Source organism: Notamacropus eugenii, chromosome X (genome assembly GCF_028372415.1).
Source record: "Notamacropus eugenii isolate mMacEug1 chromosome X, mMacEug1.pri_v2, whole genome shotgun sequence".
NCBI lineage: Eukaryota > Metazoa > Chordata > Mammalia > Diprotodontia > Macropodidae > Notamacropus > Notamacropus eugenii.
Window position 1 is genome coordinate 102,584,871 of NC_092879.1, and position 21,440 is coordinate 102,606,310.

A 21,440-nucleotide genomic window follows, 5' to 3' on the forward strand; every position below is an offset into this window, starting at 1 on the left:
GTCAAAGAGAGGGAAGAGAATGGAGAACTTGTCTTTTCCTCTTCTCTAGCTCTTTTTGTTACAAGGTAGAGTTCAACAAGGGGTGGGGGGTCCACGTTATCTGCCCAAAGTCACATGGCTAGTAGGTCTAAGTGGCAAGAACTAAAGCTGACTCCTCTGACTGAGACAGGGCCTGTCTTTGGCTTCTTGGCATACGGTTGGTGCTTCATGCTTCAGGACTGTGTGAATCCAACACCTGTGAGTGAGGTGGTCATGTCCCACAATAGAGAGTCCCTGAGCAGCCCCAAGAGCTCCTCTGCTATAACGGGCCACCCACAAGACCACCAGGATTTGATCCTTTTTGAACCTCAATGACAACTCGTAAAACAAGGTGAGTCACCTGGCCCCCAAGAGAGCTTTGGACATGGAGGGGCAGGGTCATGGGACATGACAGATACCAAGAACCGAGGCAGGACAGTGATGTGGCTGGGCCTGTTGTTTCTGGAGGAGCTGCTGTCGCACATGCTGATCAACCTCCGTGTCCTCGCACTCGGTGCCAGCCAGCTGAGAAGTGCTTTGCTGTGGAGGCTTGCACTGGGAATCCCGGCGTTCTTCCCCTGCAAAGCCAGCCTGCTTCCTCTCCCGTGTCTTCTTGATCAAAGTAACCCGGTCTCGAATGGACTTAGCAACTGCTTTGGAATCACTCTCATGGAAGAAGCCAGACTTTACCTAAAAACACATTCCGGGACCAGGTCAAGTCATATCCCAGACAAGAATTTTCTTCCCATGGAAATGACTGTGGTCAATTCCAGGCTGGATTATGGGAATGCGAAAGGAAGTCCACGCTAGTTCTATTTGCAGGTGGCCTGACAATCTGCAGGCCAGGAGCTTGGCTGTGCGGCCACCTCATCAGTGAAATGACCTTGGAGGTCCCTTCCACATTGAGAGCTCACAGCTTCTACAAAGTGGGCCTAAGGATGGAGGAGAAGTACAGAATTTGGCTAGATTTCCCTTAGGAGATGATATTAAAAGATAAATACCTCCCCCCCTCAAAATGGACCTTCCTCTGTTACCATCAGCTACAGTTCATCAATTGCCACCAAATGAATGGCCAACCTTCCGAACTTGGCAAGTCCCCAGATGGCCCACAGGGGTGAGGAACTATGGCCTCGAGGCCCCATGTGGCCCTCTAGATCCTTGGGCTTGGTCTTTTGACTGAATCCAAGTTATTAAGGGGACTTGTTCTGTGCAGTTTGGATTCAGCCGCACCTGACGACCTAGAGGGCCACATGTGGCCTTGAGAGCACAGGTTCTCCAGACGTGGCCCACACCAATGGTCCATCACAGGGCCTGGATTGGAAAATGAGAACCATCAGAGACAGTGGGAAAGACTTGGGAGAAGGGTTATCAAAGACACGACAAGGCAGACAAGGCAGGGAAAGATATGGAACAGGAGGAACAGCTGCCTGGCCCAAGTCGAGCCCTTAGACACTGGCCCCCCTCAACAAGAACTCAAGGGGAGCCTCAGGCGCCCCCTGGAGGCATCTACAGGAGAGGGGGAGACAGGCCTGGGTGGGGAGGAGCCTCACCATCTCATAGGCCACTTGCTCAGGGACATCTGTTTCTAAATTAAAACTGAACTCTAGAGCTTCGTTGTCTTTGTGCTTGCCCTTCAGCTTCTTAGGGTCTTCAACCCAGAGTCTCAGCGCCAAGGAAGAGTGGAGGCCGTCGTCGTCCTCAGCTGACTCCACTCTCAGCCCCGTGTCTTCAGCAAAAAATGCCTGGTGTAAGAGATCCTTGATGGATAACCTAACAAAAGCAAGCGAGGAGTTCAGTTAGCCACGTGTGGTGGAAGGAAGCCAGACCAGCGGCAGAGCCAGGGAGAAATGCCAACCAGCTCCACCAGCGAGGACATGTACAGGTCACAGAGTGCCAACTCCTAGGGCAGGGGTGGGGGCCCTCTAGGTCCTCCGGTGTGGCCCTTTGACTGAATCCTAACTTCCCAGAACAAATCCCCTTTGTAAAAGGATTTGATCTGCAAAATTTGGAGTCGATTAAAGCTGCAGGTTGCCCACCTCTGCCTTAGGCACTGCTGCCTTTTGGCCCTTGGATTCCCAGCACCTGGAAAGTAGTAGGTACTTAAGAAATACTAACTAACTGTAAAGGAAAACACAACTTGTTCCAAAGAACCCCTGATATCAAAAAGTATAGAATACATTTAACCTATGACCTTCAGAGATGCTAGCCAGGTAGTCCAATGGATAGAGGTACTGAAACAGGAATTAGGAAGACCTGAGTTCAAATCTAACCTCAGATACTTACTAGCCATGTGACCTCTGGCAGTCACTCAACCTCTATTTGCCTCAGTTTCCTCAGCTATACCATGGGGATGAGAATAATAGCACCTCCAACTCAGGGCTGTTGTGAGGATCAAATGAGATCCTGTTTGTAAAGTCCTTAGCACAACGTCAAGCACATGTATAAATGTTAGTGAATTAATGTCACAAGACATTATGGCACAATGGCAGAAGACAAAAACAGATGCCTCAAACCAGGGAAGGGCATTGCCACCAAGATTCATCAGCAAGAAGGCAAGTGAACACAGCCCTCCAACTTCCAAAACTAAGCCTGATCTGAAAGGGGACAGACTCAGGGGAACAGGGAACTGAGTGCTAAGAGGAAAGCCAAGACAGAGTGGGCAGTGGGTCTGAGGAAGCTGCAAAGGATACAGAGACAAACAACTGAGAGAGGCCCTACACTGGTGGCATGGTCATGAGGGCTGAGGCCTTCCCAAGTGTCCTGCCTCCACTCTGGCCACATTTTCAGACCTATGGCTCAGGACTATTCACTTGTTAGACAGGATGGCTTCTTTGGGGGAGGGAGCAGTTGAGGGAGGACACAGAATTAATGGTACAAGAAAAATGTGTCTGCAAATGATTCCAAACAAGAGAGCAGAAGGCAGGTTAGCAGGGCAGGGCTGGGGAAATGATATGAAAGAGAAAACAGAATCTCAATGTTGGGGATGTGTATCTTTTTCAGGTGGTTGCCTGCCAAGGTTGGAATCAAAAGTCACTTTTTGCAAAGCTGTGCCCATGCACGTGTCCAGAGAGGTGGTGGAGGTGCTCATGGGATGGTTCTCTGGAAGTGGGAGAAATACAGGGAATTGAAAAAGAAATCAATACGGTTTTGTTTTTAAAACCATGTTCACAAAGCACCTCAGCCATCCCAAGGACATTGGATGTTTTATTTGTGATAAGCAAAGCTAAGGACAAAGCACGTATACACCAACTGGAGAGAAGGTGGCCAAGGACCAGAGCAAGACTGGAATGGAACACTTCTGGGCCAAATGCAGGATGACTACAAGGTAAAGACCGCACTGAGGTCAATCCCAGATGGAAGACCCATCGTTTCTGTCCTTAGTCAAGGTCAAAAGGAAAGTACCAATGGTCTTGTAGGGGGAGTTTGTTTGGGGATCTGATGGGATTTCTGGTATGTCCAAAGAAAAAGAGATTCATTTTTTTAATAGCAAGGGGGCAGGTTAGGAAAAAAAATCCATCCATCCATTCCTCCCCCCTGCCCCCAAGTGATTCTATGTTTCTTATCTGGTACAAGCTAGTATTCTAAGCAAACTGGCCTTGCGAGGGCCCACTCTGCCAGGAGGATGCATGGGAAGGCAGCCAAAGCTCAAGGTCAATACTCCTTGTTAGAGCTTCTTGACAACTGCCCCTCTGGAAGTCCGCTGGATGTCCGATAGACACGTCCAAAACTGAGAGTCACCACCATCCTTCCCTAACCCTCAAGGTCTCTTCCTGGACTCCATTCACCATCCTCCACAACCAAGCTGGTGCCAAGGCCTGGCAGCATCCCTCATACTCACCCCCTTGTCTTCTCTGACATGGCCCCCAACTAGGTGCAGGCCCCCATCTTTTCCTGCCTGGGCCACAGCAGTAGCTGTTGGCGGGGGTGGAGGGTGGAGGGGTATGTCTGCCTGCCTGCCTCATTCTCTCCCCACTCCAGTTGATCTTTTATTCAGCCACCAAAGTTCAGGTCTGAGCACACCACCGCCCTCCCTCCCCATTCCAGGATAAACTCCAGTGGCTCCCTACAGCACTGGGTGCTCGGTTTGGTATTCAAAGCCCTCCATAACTCAGCCCCTCCCCCCAAGATTTCTTCCACTTCTCTCCATTCAGAGACAGTGGCCCCCGGGTTATTTTCCCAACAAGAGCCCTCAGTCTGTGGCCATCCCCCTAGGCTTCTGCTCTGCCTCCTGGTCTCTCAAATGCCCCCTCCTCCTTCTAGGGCCTTCCCTCTGGTAATTGGCCAAGACAGAGCTTACTCTGTACAGACGTGTTTGCTTGTCGACTCTCCTTTACGTTGTTGCTTAGCACAATGCCAGGCACATTTATTGTTGCTGAGTTGGTTCAGTTGTGTCCGACTCTCTGTGACCCTGTTGGGGGTTTTCTTGGCAGAGATACCCGAGTGCTTTGCCATTTCCTTCTCTAGCTCATTTTACAGAGGAGGAAACTGAAGCCAACAGGGTTAAGGGACTTGCTCAGGGGTCACACAGCTAGGAAGTGTCTGAGATCACATTTGAACTCAGGTCTTCCTGAAACCAGGTTTGGTCCTCTATCCACTTTGCCATCTCATACCCTCGTAATAAAGAATGTCTATTATAGTCTGTCAAACGCTAACTTCCATCTATATTGCATTTAGCACCTTGCAAACACCATCTCATTAGATCCTCATAACAACTCTGGGAGGAAGATCCTATTATGATTTCCCTTTTTACGGTTGAGGAAACTGAGGCAGAGGTTAAGTGAGCTGCCCAAGGTCACACAGCTAGGAAGTGTCTGAGGCCAGATGTGAAGTTAGGAAGGGGAATCTTCCTGATGCCATGCCTGGTGTTGTCCCCTGCAGCAACTCCACCTAGCTGCCCCAGCTGGCACATAGTAGGTGCTTAACTACTGTTGGTTGAGTGACTGACTCAACAAGCACTTTTGGGTGAGCACAGGCCATGTGGACACTCACCTTTCGAGTTTGTTCTGTCGAATACACCCTTCAATGATCTCCTTCACCTCTGGATCAGTCACCTTGTTGAAACTGGCTGGTTTGATCCCCTGAGGAAAAAAATGGAGATGGATCATTGGAGAACTGGAGCCAGAACAGGCCAAGGCACCATGGGCCTCTGAGAACAGCTATTGCCACAGCTGCCAAACCATCCCTGACAACGGAGCTGTCCTGCAGTAAACCTGACCAACTCTTCCAAACCATGGTCTCAGGGACAATGATATGGCCTTACACGCACCAGATGAGCCTGCTTTGCCAAGGGCTTCCAGAGTACCTGGTACATGGCATGCAGGCAGACTCAGGGAGCTCCAATCCTCTCAGGGACCATGAGAGGGAGCTCATGGCATAGTAAGCCTCAGCTCTAGGGAGGGGGCCTGAGAAATGAAGGGAACCAATGGGGCCACACAACACTAACCTAGGTTAGTAACCATCACCTGCAGCCTCCCAGCCATCTGCACAGAAAGCTGAGAGAGAGACACAGTGACACCGAGAGAGACACAGAGACACTCTCTGGCCAGTCAATGCATAAATAGGGTTGGGGGTGAAATCACAGCACTGCGCAGACCCCTGTCTGGCTTCGTTCCCTTCACAGACCAGACCCAAGAGTGTCCAACATGTCCCAGCTCAGACTTACACTGGTCACTTTGCGGTAGATCTGAGCAGCGTTCTGGCACTCGGAGTATGGATATTCAGAAGTCGCCATCTCCAGCATACACATACCAAAGGCGTAGACGTCAACACATTCATCATAGTGTTCTTCGTACATTTCTGGAGCCATGAACTCTGGGGTGCCTGCAAACAGACAATCAGCAGCCCCCTTTCCTGTGGAGCAGATGGTGGGGCTGCCTCCTGCTTCCACCCCCTCCATGCCCTAATGTGTCCACACTCACTGCTTGCTCCCCACAGGTAATGACACCTCTCCCCAGACTCCCCAGCCTGGCCAACACTTGGTCACGTGCCGTACGGGAATTTGGGCCTGGCTTCTGTGCTGTCTCAGTGTCTTGGTTAGCAAACTAGCAAACCGTCTCCCTCATCTGTGGCCTTTCTTAAGAGTGCATGGTAAAAGACAGAAAAATAACTGAGGAGCTCTTAGAAAGAAAGCTCTTCAAAAGCCACCTGTCCACAGGCTAGCCCTAGACTCGTTACTTGACTTGTTACTTGACTTGGAACCCCACCCTTGGCTGAAGCCAGAAAACCCTGGGTATTACCAATCACACTCTTGGCGAATGATGTGCGCATTAAGGTGGCTAGGCCCAGGTCCCCAATCTTCACTGAACCAGTTGGGCCAGTGATGAAAATGTTGTCACACTTCAAGTCCCGGTGGATGATGGGCGGTGTCCTTGTGTGCAAGAACTGTAGACCCTTCAAAATCTGCCGGCACCAGCTCCTTAACACCTTTGGCTTCATGACCTTAAACCGTTTCAAGTACCTACACAGAGAAACATGAAGTCTCCTCAATGGGGGCCAAAGAATCAGTGTCTTCCCCATGTCCATCCCTAGGTTACCGTCTGCCTTGGCTGTGGACAGACAGGCAGGGGGTGGCCATCTCCCTTCCTCTGCCTCATGGCTGCAGAGATGCAAACAAAGAGCCTTATCTCAGCTCAGGGAACATCTGGCCAGGTCACCCCTGGGTGACCCTCTAAGTCACCCACTGTTTGTCTAGGCTCACACTTGGGGTGGATCACTTATAAAAACAAGACCTAACGCTAAGCCAGAAAGAAGAAGAGGCAAAAACAAAAGAAGGACCTGAACCCTGGGGGGGGAGGGGCTATTCTGATCCCCATTTTACAGGTTTAGGAAACTGAGGCAGAAGCAGTGAGGTGACTTGCCCAGGGTCACACAGGGCCAAATTTGCACTCAGGTCTTCCAGACTCCACTGAGTTATCAACTGCCTCTAACTTGTTCTAAGGGAAGAAAACAACCTCCTACATGGTTTGTCATCAAAATGTCACTTCAAGTGACCTGAATTAACACTGTATTTTCAAGCTGATCTGTAGTGTGCTCACAAACTCCACAGTCTTAAGGAAGTAAATTTTAGGAGTATCTATTCTAATTCCCAAAAATGTTCATGGGGGGACGAAGGGGGTGGGGACCAAGGGACGCAGAGAATGGAACAGAGAGCTCTCGATGGGTAACACCCACACACCCACATTCCCAAACTCACCCCACCACATCACAAACTCAAACCCATATTCACACCCACACATGCTAGCCCAAACTCAAGTGAACTCACGTCTTTAAAGTGCCTGATGTCATGAGCTCAGTCACTAAAACAATGCACTTTTTCCCTTTCACTGTGGATTCCCAAGAGTCATAGAATCGAACTATATTGGGGTGCTGAAGACCCTTCAGCATCTCAGCTTCCTCTTTGAATCTCTGCTGCTCAGCTTTGCTCAGTTTCCGGTCCTGAAATGGAGAAGGCATTTCGGAATCAAAGTGAGATTAAAAATCATTTCCCACACAAAGAAGTTCTTAGACATCCAAGAAGCTTGGCGGGGTCAGAGAGCTCCCTTGGAGCTGCTCAGCTTCTCTCAGAGAGAAGGGCCATGGCAGGGCAGGCTTTTCCGCCTGCCCATCAACATGGGAGCTGCTGGACAGCAGGGCCTGGCTCCACTTTGTTTCTATCTCCAGGACTTAGCACAGGGCTCTGCGCATAGTAGGTGACATCAATGTTTCCTTCATTCACTCATTCATCAGCCAAAACAAACAGAAGAGTGATTCTTCCTCAGAATCTGTATAACTACTGATAAGACCTTCCAACAACCCTTGCTTCTTGGGTCAAGTTATCACCTAGCAAGTATTTCTGGAACCACACTCCCCAAATCTCTCAATATTTAACTTGGATGGCAAAAAGGACTGGAATTCTAATCCTCTCATGCTTGATTAGACCACCAGCAAAAACCAGACACATCCACAAGAGGCAAGTCATAAGAAAGCAAGAAAAGGGGAGAGCAGCTCATCAAATCCACAGAGAAAAGGTAAGAGTGTCACCAATTGTGGAGTTGGGACTTGGGGGGCAATTCTCAGGTTTTCTACTGACTACCTGTATGAGCTCTGGAAACTCACAACCCTAAATGCACACCTGGCAATTAGGGCAGGCGGGAGCTCAGTCCGGAGGAAGCTGCCCTCCTAAAATGCCTCGAGACAACTGCACTCCCACACAAGTTTCTTTGCAAGAATGCTGATCAAATTTCCTCCTCCCCTATTGGCAAATAATTAGGGGGATGATTCACTTGAACATTTGTTTTGGAAAATCCCACTAATTCTAGGAAGCAGAAGTCCAGACTGTGAGGCCCACTTCCCGACTGCTCCTGTGGTAAAATGACAATGCCAAATGCTAACACTTGCTTCAAATCTGCCTCAGCAGATGGACAGGTCGTCTAGGGATGAGCCAGAAAGCCTAGGGGGCTCACTGAAAGGAGGAGGAGAAAAGTCAGGAACCTGGAGGAGCTGAGTGAGCCAAAAGGCTTCAGATTCTGTGCTCACAGCTAACTGGCTTCAAGTTGGGATCCCAACATGGGGCCTTGGGGTTAGGGATTGAATCATCCCAAGAACAGAGCAAGCTTTATAAGCAGCCCGAAGATAGGCCACCCACCCTTGTAACACAGTAGATAGACAAATAGGAATTGACTTCTACCTAATTTGGACCACATCTTGAGAGCCAAAAGTCTCGGAACCTTTGCTTCAAGTGGCCGCACTAGCAGAGGGGCCAACGGACCAAATCAAGGCAAAGGGCAGGGAAAACACACCCCAAAAGTCACTTCAAAGCTGATTGGACCTGCTTTTATTTCAATGAATCAGGAGTGGGGAACAACTCGTATTCACCAAATAGCAGCATGGAACCTCTCTCTCTGTGTACCACACCTTGGACATGAGCCAGCCGGTGGCACACCTGCTAGAGCACTTGGCATGGAGTCAGGAAGACCTGAATTCAAATCTCACCTTAGACACTTATGAGCTGTGAGACCCTGGGCCTGCCTCAGTTTCCTCATCTGTAAAGTAGGGATCACAGCATCTCCCTCTCTCAGATTGTGGTGAGGATCAAATGAGATAATACTTGCAAAGTGCTTTGCAAGGCTTCAAGCCTCTAGGGCATCTCAGTCTGTCAGTCAGTTGATCACCATTAATTTAGTATCTACTAAGTGCTCGGCCCTGTGCCAAGCAATGGGGATCCAGAGAGAGGGGCAAAAGCCAGGCCTTGTCTTAAATGAGCCTCCTGTCTAACTGAGGAGACATCAAGCAAATGTACCAAAGATTGAGAGGAAATAGTGAAGACACCAGAGGACTTGGGCCCCGCTCACTCCGCTCTGACCGCCCCATCTTTGGCTCCTCCCCCCACAGCCTACCTCAGCTCCCCTGGATTGAATGACCATCTCTCTTGAGGCAGAGGATTCTCCCATCTCCCTTTCCTGCCCCGGCCTCCCTGCTGACCTCTCATCTTGCATCTCCATCTGCCTCCCAGACCTCTCTAACTGGATGTCCAGTGGCCATCTGAAACTCCAAATGGAATTCATTCTCTTTCCCTCTAAACCTTGCCCCCTCTTACCTTCCCCTTTACTGTGAATGGCACTGGCAACCTTCCCATCCTCCCAGTCCCTCAGGCTCCCAAGCTAGGTGTCATGCTGGACTCCTCACTCTCTATCACCGCCCCCTCCCCCCATAGCCAATATGGTGCCAAGGTCTGTGGATGTCACCTCTGCAGCATCTCTCGAATCCACTGCTTCACTCCTCTGACCCTGCCCTGACCCTGGGGCAGGTCTTCATCACCTTATGTTTGGCCCACTGCAGCAGCTGCTGGGGGGGGGGGGTCTGCCTGCTTCAATCTCCCCCATTCCAGTCTAGCTTCCATTCAGCCACCAAAGGGATTTTTCCAAAAGCCCAGGTCTGATCATGTCACCCCCTACTCAATAAACTCCAGGGGCTCCCTACTGTGTTTGGGATCAAACATAAGACTCTGCTTGACATTTAAAACTTTCCCTATCTTCTGTGTCTTCTCACCCCTCACTCCCCAGCACATCCTCTTCCATCCAGTGACCCTTGCCTCCAAGCTGATCCACAAACAAAACTCCCAGCATTCTCTCTGGCCATGCCCGAGCCTAGAATGCTCTCCCTCCTCATCTCGGCCCACTGGTTTCCCAGGCTTCCTTTAAGTCCAAACTAAAATCTCAACTTCTACAGGAAGTCTTCCCCAACCCTGCTTAATTCCAGTGCCTTCCCTCTGTTCATCTGGTATAGAGCTTGGTTGTACATTTGCCATTAGATTGTAAGGTCCTTGAGGACAAGAGTTATCTTTTACTTCTTTTTGCTTCCCTAGGCTTAGTATAGCACCAGCACATAGTAGATGCTTAATCAATGTTTAGTGACTGACTAGCTGACTGAAGACCAAGGTGTAACTCATCTTCTAGAAATGGAGGCAGAGAAGGTGGGGGGTCTACTCCCTCTCAGGGGGTCTCTGCAGACTTCCCTGGATGGCAGCCATGGAAAGGCTCAGTTACTCATTCCTGGGAGTATACAGGGCTTGCTTTTCAGCAATGCTGTGGTCCTGGGAATACACTGCACCTCATTTTCTGGGTTTACCAACTTTGAAGTGAATGAGCCTTGGGGCACAGGAAGGCTAAAGTCAAAAGTGAAGTTCTGGGAGACATTCACTTGTGGCTGTGGTGTCCTAGGTCTCACTACCAAGACTCTTGCTGAAGTACAACAGCTTTGAGGCAAAAATAAATGTGTGGCAAGAACAAGACCCGGAAGTATTGGATCCCCAGCAGGAACACAGGCGCACTTACCCACCAAAGGCCACACTTCCAAGGTGGGGGAAGTGAATGATCCTATTTAAGTCTGGGGTAGGGGAGGAACAGGGGCACCTAAGTTTTCAGGGTGCACTAAGCTCCTAATCAAACAGTTAACAGGTGTCAGGGGCAAGGGTTAAGCCCATGTCTTCCTGGCTGTGAGCCCACACTGCCCCTTATGTGTCCTTAAGGAGTTTTTAAAAATGAAAATCAATACAAAAATATTTGTGTCTAAGAGCAAAAATGTGGAGTTCAGTTCTGTAATTGCATTCCGTCAGCATCTGATGAGCCAAGTACCAGACGCCTGCAGGCCAGGGACCATCCAATAGCACTGTGATGATGCCCTCAACAAGGGCAAGAGAAACTTGAGAAGACACAGGGAAACGCAGCATGAAGAGAAAACTCAGGAGAAAAGACCATGGTGCCCGCTTCCAGCACCAGTCTGGCCCATGGCCCCAGGGGAAGGGCACTCTGTCAGGAAAGCCTTCTCCCAGGCCCCATGCCAAGCACTGGCAAGGGACCAATGCTCTTTGCTAAATCACTGCAGCTCTGCTTTCTTGGGGGCTGATGGGCAGTGTGAAATGTTGAAAACGAAAGGTTTTCTGGGAAAGTAATTGTGCTGGAGGCCCAGTTTGGTACATCCAACCACCTCCTCATCTAGAAGATGAGAACTGCACTCTGTGATTCTCCAAGTCTACTTTATTAGCCAAAGGAGAAATGCTGGGAAGGTAGGGGCAGGCTTCTAGGGCCAACTAGCAGAGAAACAGAGGCTGCTTGGTCCACCAGTCTTGGGCCCACGCTTGGTCCCAGAGAGCCTGAGAGCAGAGCACAGAACTTCCTCCTAATCCATGTTGATTCTCAAAAAGAGACTGGCCAGCTTGGCCCATAAAGCCACCCCTCAGCTTCTCAAGCTGGCTCAGCCTTTGTGGAAAATTGGGAGAGAGCTTTCTGCCCCACCTGGTGCGATCTGCCCCTGGTACCAAAAGGAAGTAGAGGACCATCAAGGAGGTCTCTCAAGGCAATTTCCAAATGGGGGTGGAAAAATGTTTTGCAGGTGCCAGCCTTGTCCTGGCACCCTCAAAGACTTAAGAAAATGCCCAGTGCTATACTGGGTAGGCTTACCTCATGTTGTTGATCAGTTGTGTCCAATTCTCCATGACCCCACTGGGGGTTTTCTTGACAAAGACACTGTAGTGGGTTGCCATTTCCTTCTCCAGCTTATTTTACAGATGAGGAAACTGAGGCTAACCAGGTGAAGTGACTTGCCCAGGGTCACACAGCTAGTATCTAAGGCTGGGTTTGAACTCAGGTCTTCCTGACTCCAGGCCCAGAGCTCTAGCCATTGCACCACCCAGGCTTACCTCACAAAGCATTTAGTATTGGTCACCGTTGTTCATGGCATTATTGAGCATGTCCTCTAGATAAGAATCCCGCTAAGAAGCAGGGACAGAAATGGGATCTGATGAGGATGCACACACCAGGGGAGTACTATAAACACTCAGCTGATGGCGTGCGGGCCAAGGCCAAGGGAAGGTCACATGTGTCAATGATCACCTCTTTCTCTGCCTCTCTCCTCTCTTTCTCCATCTGTGTCTCTCTCCTCCTGTTTCTCTCTCCTTCTACGTCTAGATCTGTTTTGCTTCTTTTCTCTCTCCTTCTTTCTGTCTGTTTTTCTCCTTCTCTCTCTGCCTCTCCTCTGTCTCTTTCCTCTCTGTCTCTATCTCTGTCTGTCTGTCTCTCAAACTGGGACCACGTTCTAGAATCCTATCTTACCCCACAGTTTCTATAATTGAGGCTTCTCCCCTCTTGCAGACTCATGACCTTCTCCTGGTGACTGACTTCACAGGCCTCCTTTAAATACCATATGGCCAACACTCTTCTGAGAAGCTCTGACCAGGAGCCTTCACTCAGTCATTTCCTGAATTGAAACAAAGTCTAATGCCAGTTGGAAGCAGCTGGTGACGCTCCACTGGAGGGAGTTCCAGGCCTCAGGTCAAGCACCTGAGTTCAAATCTGACCTTAGACACGTACTAGCCATGTGACCCTAAGCAAGTCACCTCACCTCTCTGCCTCAGTTTCCTTTTCTGCAAAACAGGGACAAGAACAGCATCCAGCTGTAATGAGACAGTATTAGTAATAGTGTTTTGTGCCCACCTGGCACATTCCCTTTCCCAGTGGGTGGGGATCAGAGGCCTAAGGGCAGCCTCCCTGCTTCCTTGAACATCTGGCCACATTGTGTGCACCACATGTACCCTAGAGAAAACTGGACGCACCTCTGAGGCTTATTAAACCAAGCAGGAACAAGTAAGCACATGCCATCGCTTCCTGCCCCGTTCACGCAGAGACTGTGCTAGCCGAGCACTCTGCCCAGGCCATTGTCAAACGCATGCCAACGGCCAGTGAAAGCAAGGCAACAGAATCATGTGAACCTAGGGCCAGTCCCAGGGCCCATCTTGGCAGAGGTAGAGTCCCATGGGTGAGGAATGCTACATACCCTGCTGAATGATGGCTGAACTGTCTTTGTTATGAGGGACAGGGACAGAACTAGAAATGAAGGTGATAGAAAAACTAAAGATGCCTAGAAATTAATTTTTAATGAAAAAATAAAGGAACCCCATAAGCCCTTGGGAGTTGGGCATCTTCCTCCTGTGGAAAATGAAGGGGCTGGCCTAGAACTGGGTCCCCTTTCAAGGTAATGAATAAAATACACAGGACAGAAAAAGGATAAAGGAAACCAAAACCCAAGCAGCTGAGCCCCTGAGCCCTGAACTCGGCAGCCTGTGACTGTCCCCTGGCCCTGACATCTGCACCAAGCACACTTCTCCTAAAGCTTCCTGCGCGTCTTTGAATTGGAAGGCCTACATTTCTTAACGATTAAGTCTAAAGCACTAGGTAACCCTACATAGCCAGATGGAAACAGCTCCCAACTGCTGTGCAGCCCGCTGGGTGCTGGTATTTCTCAGCTTGGTCATGTGCCCCCTAAGGACTCTAATCTGGGCTCAGATCCAGCTGCAGAAACTGAGCTGGCCCATACCCTGCCTGGACAGAATAAAGCAGCGACTTGGCCAGAGTTAGCCGGGCCTTCTACACATGTGGGCTGCACAGTGGAGTGGCTGAAAATGATGGGATTTTTTTTAACTGAAACCAAAGGAGGCACACCTTTAAATTAGTACAAAGACACAAATACGAGAGAGAGAGAGAGAGAGAGAGAGAGAGAGAGAGAGAGAGAGAGAGAGAAGAAATGGGGAGGGAGAGGGAAGGAAGGAGAGAGGGGGAAGGGGAAGACAGAGGAGGGGAAGGAGAAAAAGACAAGAGAGAAAGGAGAGAGGGGAGAGAGCAAGGGAGAAGGAGAAAGAGAGCAAAAGGAGGAAGGCAGAGTCTGAGTGAGAGACAGAGACAGCGAGAGGGAGCAGTACTCCGGACACAGGGCTCGCTTCTCCACCCAGAGAGGGCACTGAGGATGCACTAACCTGCAGCTCACACCAGGCGACCTCTACCCAGGTCTCTGTGTCTAACCCTTTAAACACTGTTTTGAAGGCTCCTCGACCCAGCTCGATGTCGAACTTCAGGAAGCGGCCACTGGGGGACGTCGCTACTGCCTTCATCTCTGCCTCTTCCTCTATCTCCTTGTCGCTCTTCTCCTTGCAATAGTTTTTGGGGACTTCAGGATTTGGCTTTGAGCCCTGGTCACGTTTGCCATCCCGTGCCCTAGTCAGTCCGTTTGTCGCATGTCGGCCTGTTCTTTCGGCACCCTGGACGCTCTCTTTTCTCGGGGAGGGGTTGGAGCCTGGCTCGTCATCCACTATGTCTGTGCTCTTCCTGAAGACCCTGGGCCTCTCGGGGGTTTCTGCAGACGTAGAGAAGGTCCTGGCATTTTCCTTCAGTGCCATCTCCGCTGTCAATGCAGCAGCCACTGGCAGAACTCTGTTTTCCAAAGAGATCCCATCAGGTTTGTCAGAATCTTCGGTGCTTGCTGGCTCACCTGAATCTGTAGCCATGGCAGGGAAATTAAGGTTGCCACAAGAACTGTTAGCTCTCTGCTCCTCAGACCAGGCACCTCTCAAGCATCACTACCACAGGAATGTTTGTCCTTTTGTGCTGTTATATGGAATTCCCATAGCAACCTGAAGGAAAGAGGACATTTTAAAAAATCATTTCACAAAGGAAATCACCATTCAGAAAGAAAACCTTATTTTCTTTCCTTCTGAAAAAGAAAATAAAGCCTTGACTCATTAGTCATCCACATCTTAACAGTGATTATTCCTGTATGAGGCCTTCTCTGAGTCCTGCTCCCCAGTCCCCATACCTCATTCCATTCCCACTCCCAACTGGAAACAGAAGCCACATCTGGGAGGGTCAGCTCCAAGCTCCCCAAGCTCCCAGCTATCTTTCAAGCTCCACTCTAGTAACATTCAAAGCAAAGTAAAGGATTGGGATTTTTTTAGCAAGACAAAAGAATGTCATGTGCGCACATTTTTTTTTTCTGAAAAAAGAGAGAAAAAGTAATGCCCATTTACTCTGATAAAATACATTATGAGAAGAAGTCAGAGATACAGCAGACCCTTAGGTCAAACAGCAGAACCCAGTAGAAAAGCTGGTCCAAGTCCCAAGATGGGGAGGAGCCTTTCTGTCAAATGCCACTTCAGAAAGTCTAGCAGGGAAGATGCTGACCCAGGCCTATGACAGACTGAATCGTCCTTTCTGAATGCCTGGGAGATGAACCTGCCTCCAGGAACAGACTAGGCCAGAGGAAATGTGTGAAGTGACCTTGGGCTGATGGGTGCTGCTCTGAACAACACCCCCCCCCCATTCCAAGCCACTTTGCGACCCTCATCTTCAGGTCTCTAGGTACATGATGGTAGTTGCATAGAAGAGATCACAGTTATATATGGAAGTGAGGGAACCCTCTGAACAGCTCAAATCCATGGTCCACAGCACTTTCCCACATGTGATGCCCCTCGGTCTCCCATTTGCTCTGAGATGACTGACTCCTCCAACCCAAGTATCTGGTTTGATGCTAGTGGCCAAGCCAACCTTGTCCTAGATGCTCATCATAAGAGGACTAGGGGTGAGGCCAGGGGAGCTGGGGAGCAGCAGCAGCGGTACCAGGCGAGCCCAGAATGGCACCAGGGCCCAGGGTCCAGCACTTTTCAGGAGTCCCTGCCCCACAGCATCAGCACCAGCATCTCATTATCTGACGTAATAGTAGCGGGGTTTGAGGGAAGCCAAACACTTGAGAAAGAGAGCTCTCTCAAATGAAGTCCATAAAAGTCAACTTTAAGCAGTCCCCAAATGTCCTCCCTTGTGTCTGCTGCTGGCCCTCCAGGGATTGGGCCCAGCTGCTGCTCTGGGAACCCTTCTCAGCAAACGCCCTCCTGCATTCTCACGCCATACTACATTCACTAAACAGTGAAAAAAATAAAGCCAACCTCCCCACCTCCAGACTAGGGTCTGAGACTTCTGGAGTTTCCAGACAACAGCATGAGCTCCAAGCTAAGCCTAACATCCTCCCTTTACAGGGTTTGAGGCCACTCAACTCACCCCTGGTGGCAAGTAGCAGAGCAGGCATTAAACTAGGTAGTCTACCTCCAAGCCTAATGTCCTTTCTAGGAACGAGTTAGCAAAAGAACCCTTGACCCCCAGCTGGGACTCTGCACTGGGGCTGGCCTCTCTCCACCAAGGCTGACCCCAAGCACTCCCCAATCTGGCTCAGAGGGGTCCAACTCAAATAGAAACTCTAGAGAGGGATCCCAATGGCTGCCAATTGCTAACATTCTCAACGTTTCATTCTCTTTTCCCATTTCATATCCATCTGGTTCATCTGCACTCAGAGGGTATAGGCCTCAGGAGATACAGAACTGACATCTCTGCCTATAGAGTCAATCTTCCAGAGCTACCAGGGCTAGAAAAGGCAACAAAGGAAGAAACCCTGGAGAACTTAGCTAAGGCTGATCCCAAAGCAAAGGAATCTGGCTGTCTAGTGTGGCACAGTCAGGCACCCAGGAGGTACTCTCCAAAAGGAGCTGAATACCATTGTTGCAAAGTTAGCTAGGTGTTCTTTCTAGGGGGTTGCTTGGGTATTTGGGGGGAAGCATGATGTGTCAAAATGTGTCAAGAAATGGTAAAAACTAAAATCATTGGGAAGCCTTGCTACCTGGTGGAAAGCTTCCCTGAGCCTCCTCGGCCCAAGGTCTGGGCAGATTCCAACATGGTCATGGTGCTGCGTTGGGGGCAGGCCTTAAAAGACACACAATTGCACAGGAAACCAACTGGATTGAAACACCAAATCTGAGTTCCTGGCCCCCAAACCCTAAAGCAATGGATGCCCCTACCTTTCTGAAGCCAGAAACCCAGTATCATGCAATTCAGGGCTTGGAAGTTAGGGGTGCAGCTCCCTCCACATTAGACTTTTGCCATTCTCTGCAAGCCTGGTGCTTAGTGGGAGGCCTAGACCAGACGGAGTGTTAGTGCTTCCTAAATGCCAGGATGCTCTTGATGACAGGAAGAGAGGAAATGATGCTGTGATTGGGAGCTATGCTATCTACGGGAAAGGGGTCTTACACAACAAATGAGCCTTTTCACTAAGCCAAACGGGCCTTCACTAGAAAGGCAGGAGCGAAGCTTCACACCACAGATATGGTTAAGGACTTCTCCAGCCTAAAAGCCAAAAGGAACGGAAGACTGAGTCTTTTCTGAAGGGGACTGTCCCACATCTCGTAGGCTGGTGTCCAAGCAATCTCCCACCACTGCCAAGAACTTGGCCTTCCTCCACCCACCCTAATGCCTTAGCCCGCCAACAGCCTAGGCTTCTCAGGCTTCAGCCACATGGCCTGCCTGCCTTCTGTCAGGCCTCGTTAACAGTGCTGAAAATTAGATGAAGTCACTTTTTCAAGCAAACCTAGTTTTGCAAGGAAACAATTCACATAGCTCAGAATGGAAGAGCCAGGCCAATTTTCCCAGGGATCCACCCATTCTAGAGTCTCAAGGCCTTGACCCAGTCCCTTCCACCAGGCCCAGAACCCTGCCCACTTCAACGCTGGTGCAGGCCTCCACAGCCACTTTGGTTATTTTTTTCTTCTAATTTGTAACCAAAGAATAGAAACTGTTTTCAAACCAAGTTGGGAAACCGTTCTTTTCTACTGAGTGACTCTGACCCAGAAAACACTCCAAACCGCAGACAAATCAGAGAGTAAGTGTGCAACACAAGTGCCCACATCCCCAGCCTTGTTCTGAGGTCACTAGCCAAGTTCTCTCTTCCCACAGGCCTGGGAGATAGGGAGTCACTATTCTCCCATCAGCTCCAAACTCTTCAGCCCCTGGTTAGCTAACCAGTTACACGTGGCAGGCCTTGAACCCAGCCAGTTTGTGCCCACACTGACTACGGACTGGGCCCTCTGCTGCAGAGACACCTGAAGGACACACTCGCGTTTCTGAGACCATCGAGTCCAAGGGTGTACCTCACCAGAGCATCCCCATGACCACAGGGCAGCAGACTGATATGAGCTTAGACTGGTTGCCTGGGTCTCACTTGGGACTGGACTCAACGTAACGTCTCTTCCAACTCTTGGGGAGATTCCCAAGATGGTATGAAGACGATGAGTCAGGGCAAATGGCTCGGATCCCCCTAAGTTTTTCCTCTCATCTAACTGCTTCTGACTCTTTTGGCCCCTTGTAGCCCAGCAATGTCCTCACCCTTCTTCATTTAACTGCCCATCCCCTAGCTCCCACAGAGAGACTCATGAACCTCCCACAGGCCTCCAGAAAACACAGCTGAGTCACCTTGTGCTTTCTGAGACTCAGTTTCTCCACCTGTACAATCGGGCTAATATTCAGGTCTCGAAGGGCTGATGCCCACACAGTGCTTTCCAGTCCTTAAAATGGGAGATGATGATGATGATGAGGAAGCAGACCATCTCCCCTCTCTGACAAATGAAGGGGGTGGACTAGATGCTGTCCAAAGTCTTTTCTAGTTTGAAATCACCAATGATATCGAAACCGAAAGGCAGTCATTCAATTCTGCAGCTTTTTGGCAAAGACCAAATGCCAAAGATGCTTACAAATTCCACATCATGGCCAGTTAAGGGTAGGCAGGATTGAATTGAGAGCATCTGACCCAGAGAGCTCAAACAGGCAGCAACAGGAAGCAAAGCCTCCAGAGCCCAAGATATTCTCTTACTGGTCAGCGGGCAGAAGGAGATGCAAACAACATGGTCGCCCCCGATGCTTGCCAATGGCATGGGACAGGCTGAATAAAGTAGCCCACACAGTGGCCTGAGTGGCAGACAAGGCTGAGCAGAGAGCTGAAAACACACAGGTTCCACTAGAAATTCAAGTTGGAGATTGTTAGCTGAGGCTGCAATTCAGGGAGAGGGGGCTGACTGTGACATAAAAAACAGCTGGCAAACTGGGAAAGGGCAGCCAAGGAAGGGGAAGGATGGGTCAAAAGAGATTCTAAAGGCCCAAGTACAGGTTGCACAAGGACAGAGCAAGCGAGGTCCCTACACCAGTCACAAGAGTCTGTCCACACTAGGGCCCCGGCCCAAGTCTCAGGGTAAACTCGGCTGGATCAAGAGCTCCAGCCCAGCATCTTCCAAAGTTCCACCTAGGGCTCAGGCCAACTGTGGCTTTCCCACAACAGCGTGTGCGCATGCGTGCGCACACACACACACACACACACACACACACACACACACACACACTCGCTTGCATATACCTGCACACACACATGCACACATGCATGCACACACAACATACTCCAGGGACTTCCCTGGCCTGAACTGTGTAAGTGACCGACTGGGAGGCTAAGGACATAAAAAAGTCCTAACTGTTCTACCACCTTCTCTGGGTACATGCTCACCACAGGTACACCCTTCCAAATCTAAGCTTCTTCAGAAACAATTGTTGAATTAATTTACTGAAAAATAAATACCAAGAGGTCAGAAGTGGGAGACTGAGTGCTGGTGCTACTTACAAAAAGTGCTGGGTGAGAACAACGAGTGGGGTCCATCAAACTGAGAAGTGCTTGATAGCTGACCAAGCTGCTCTCATCTGGGGATCGCTGACCCTAGTGCCAAGGCCACGCTGGCTCTCCTTGGGCATCTAGCGCCAGAGAGGTGTCTGCCTGGAGCCCACTGAGGTCAAGGGGATCATTTCCTGTTTAGAGTACAGCACGAAGACTCCAGACAGGAAGAGAAAGCACAGCCCAAGCATAGGAGAGTCAATGCAGCCTAGGGAAACCACCGCCAGCTGAGTCATCTAAAGGATCTGAGTTCAAGTCCTGATTCTGCTCCTTATTAGCCTAGATGGCCTCAGTCAAATCTCAATCAAACCTTCTTCCTTCAGTACAAAAAGAGGCCAAATGGCCTAGAGGTTTTCTTACAGGTCCCTTGGTACTCAGGGCATATCACTAAGTAGCTTTCCAGAGATGCCTCACACCAAGAAAAAGTCTGCCACAAACTGACATTTCTCCCAAGGGACAGAAGTGAAATTTCTCCTATTTCAAAGCCAAAATCCTATCTGGCCAATGAGGCCCAAAGCCCCTGGGAGGCCTGCCACAAAGGCTCTGAAGGGGCCATCTCAAATTTGGGTTGAGGCTTTCACTTGAGTCTCAGAGGCTAACACCTACACCTACATACCCCTCTCAGTGGAGGGCTTTGGGAGCTACAGCCAAGATTCATTTCTGAAACAGCCATAAGAGTCACAGACAATCTATACTTTCAATTTCAAACAAACATTCCAACCTGTGTGATTACTTGGGAAACCAAAGTAAAGTCAGGCTTCACCTGACTTCGTGGAAATCCCAAGAGAACTTTTCATCATCCCCTCTTCAACACTTCCAACAGATAATGCAGTTGGCTTTTAGGAAAAGTACTTTGCATCCTCCATGGTCCCTACCCCTCTTTAGCCAAAAGGTCAGTCAAGAAGAAAGATTCTTGGGCATTTCCTCTTGAGCCACCCCAGGGACTGAAACTCCCAAGAAAGCGCTGACAGCAGCCATGGTGGTAGGAGGAGAGCGCTGAGTCCTCTTTTCCATTTAACAGAAAATTTTGTTCTCTCTGCCTCACGTTTGCAGTGTACTCACTACTGAAACAACCCAAGGGAGCATCAGGCTCCATTCATCAAAAAATCCTAGCAGGGCCCTCAACTCAGATGGGAAATGGCCCCTCTTCAGACCCCACCTGGCTTTCTGCCAATGCCAATTCAGCCCAAGATGATGAGCTGGAGAAGGAAATGACAACCCCCTCTAGTGTCTCTGCTGAGAAAACCCCAAATGTGCTCTGGGAAGAGTCAGAAACTCCTCCTCCTCCTCCTCATCAACAACAACAGGTCTGGAAGCAGTTTCTGGGACAAACTGGAGGGAATATGGCTCAGATGCTTGACTGAGGGCACGGAGCTGGGTCAATTACAATCTCTTGGAGTCTCTGTTTCTCCAGTTATATAACAGGATATCCATAGTTATCCACTCCTCTGCCCAAGGTGCTAAGGGACTAGGAAAATGAAGGTCATATTCACCTAAGCCTACCAACAGGTGCACAGGTTCCTACTACAGGGCTTTGCAAGTCCTTCCTCAGTGGGGATGCCTCAGTCGTAGTGACTGTATGGTGAGCT

At 49.8% G+C, this 21,440-nt stretch overlaps 1 protein-coding gene across 4 annotated transcripts in view; it reads right to left on the reverse strand.

Moving 5' to 3' along the window:
- The window catches only part of WNK3 (WNK lysine deficient protein kinase 3), a 54,216-nt gene that overhangs the window by 29,816 nt on the left and 2,960 nt on the right, over positions 1-21,440 (reverse strand). For 3 of the 4 annotated variants that reach the window (XM_072626268.1, XM_072626266.1, XM_072626267.1), the window contains exons 2-8: positions 14,303-14,956; positions 7,280-7,452; positions 6,255-6,475; positions 5,681-5,838; positions 5,008-5,096; positions 1,569-1,788; positions 438-708 (exon numbers count right to left, since the gene is read on the reverse strand). In XM_072626268.1, the coding sequence (XP_072482369.1) occupies positions 438-708; positions 1,569-1,788; positions 5,008-5,096; positions 5,681-5,838; positions 6,255-6,475; positions 7,280-7,452; positions 14,303-14,830 (1,660 nt within the window). In that variant the 5' untranslated portion in view covers positions 14,831-14,956. Of the gene's footprint in view, positions 1-437; positions 709-1,568; positions 1,789-5,007; positions 5,097-5,680; positions 5,839-6,254; positions 6,476-7,279; positions 7,453-11,954; positions 12,090-14,302; positions 14,957-21,440 lie in introns of those variants that run through there. The other variant, XM_072626269.1, reaches the window with a different exon arrangement.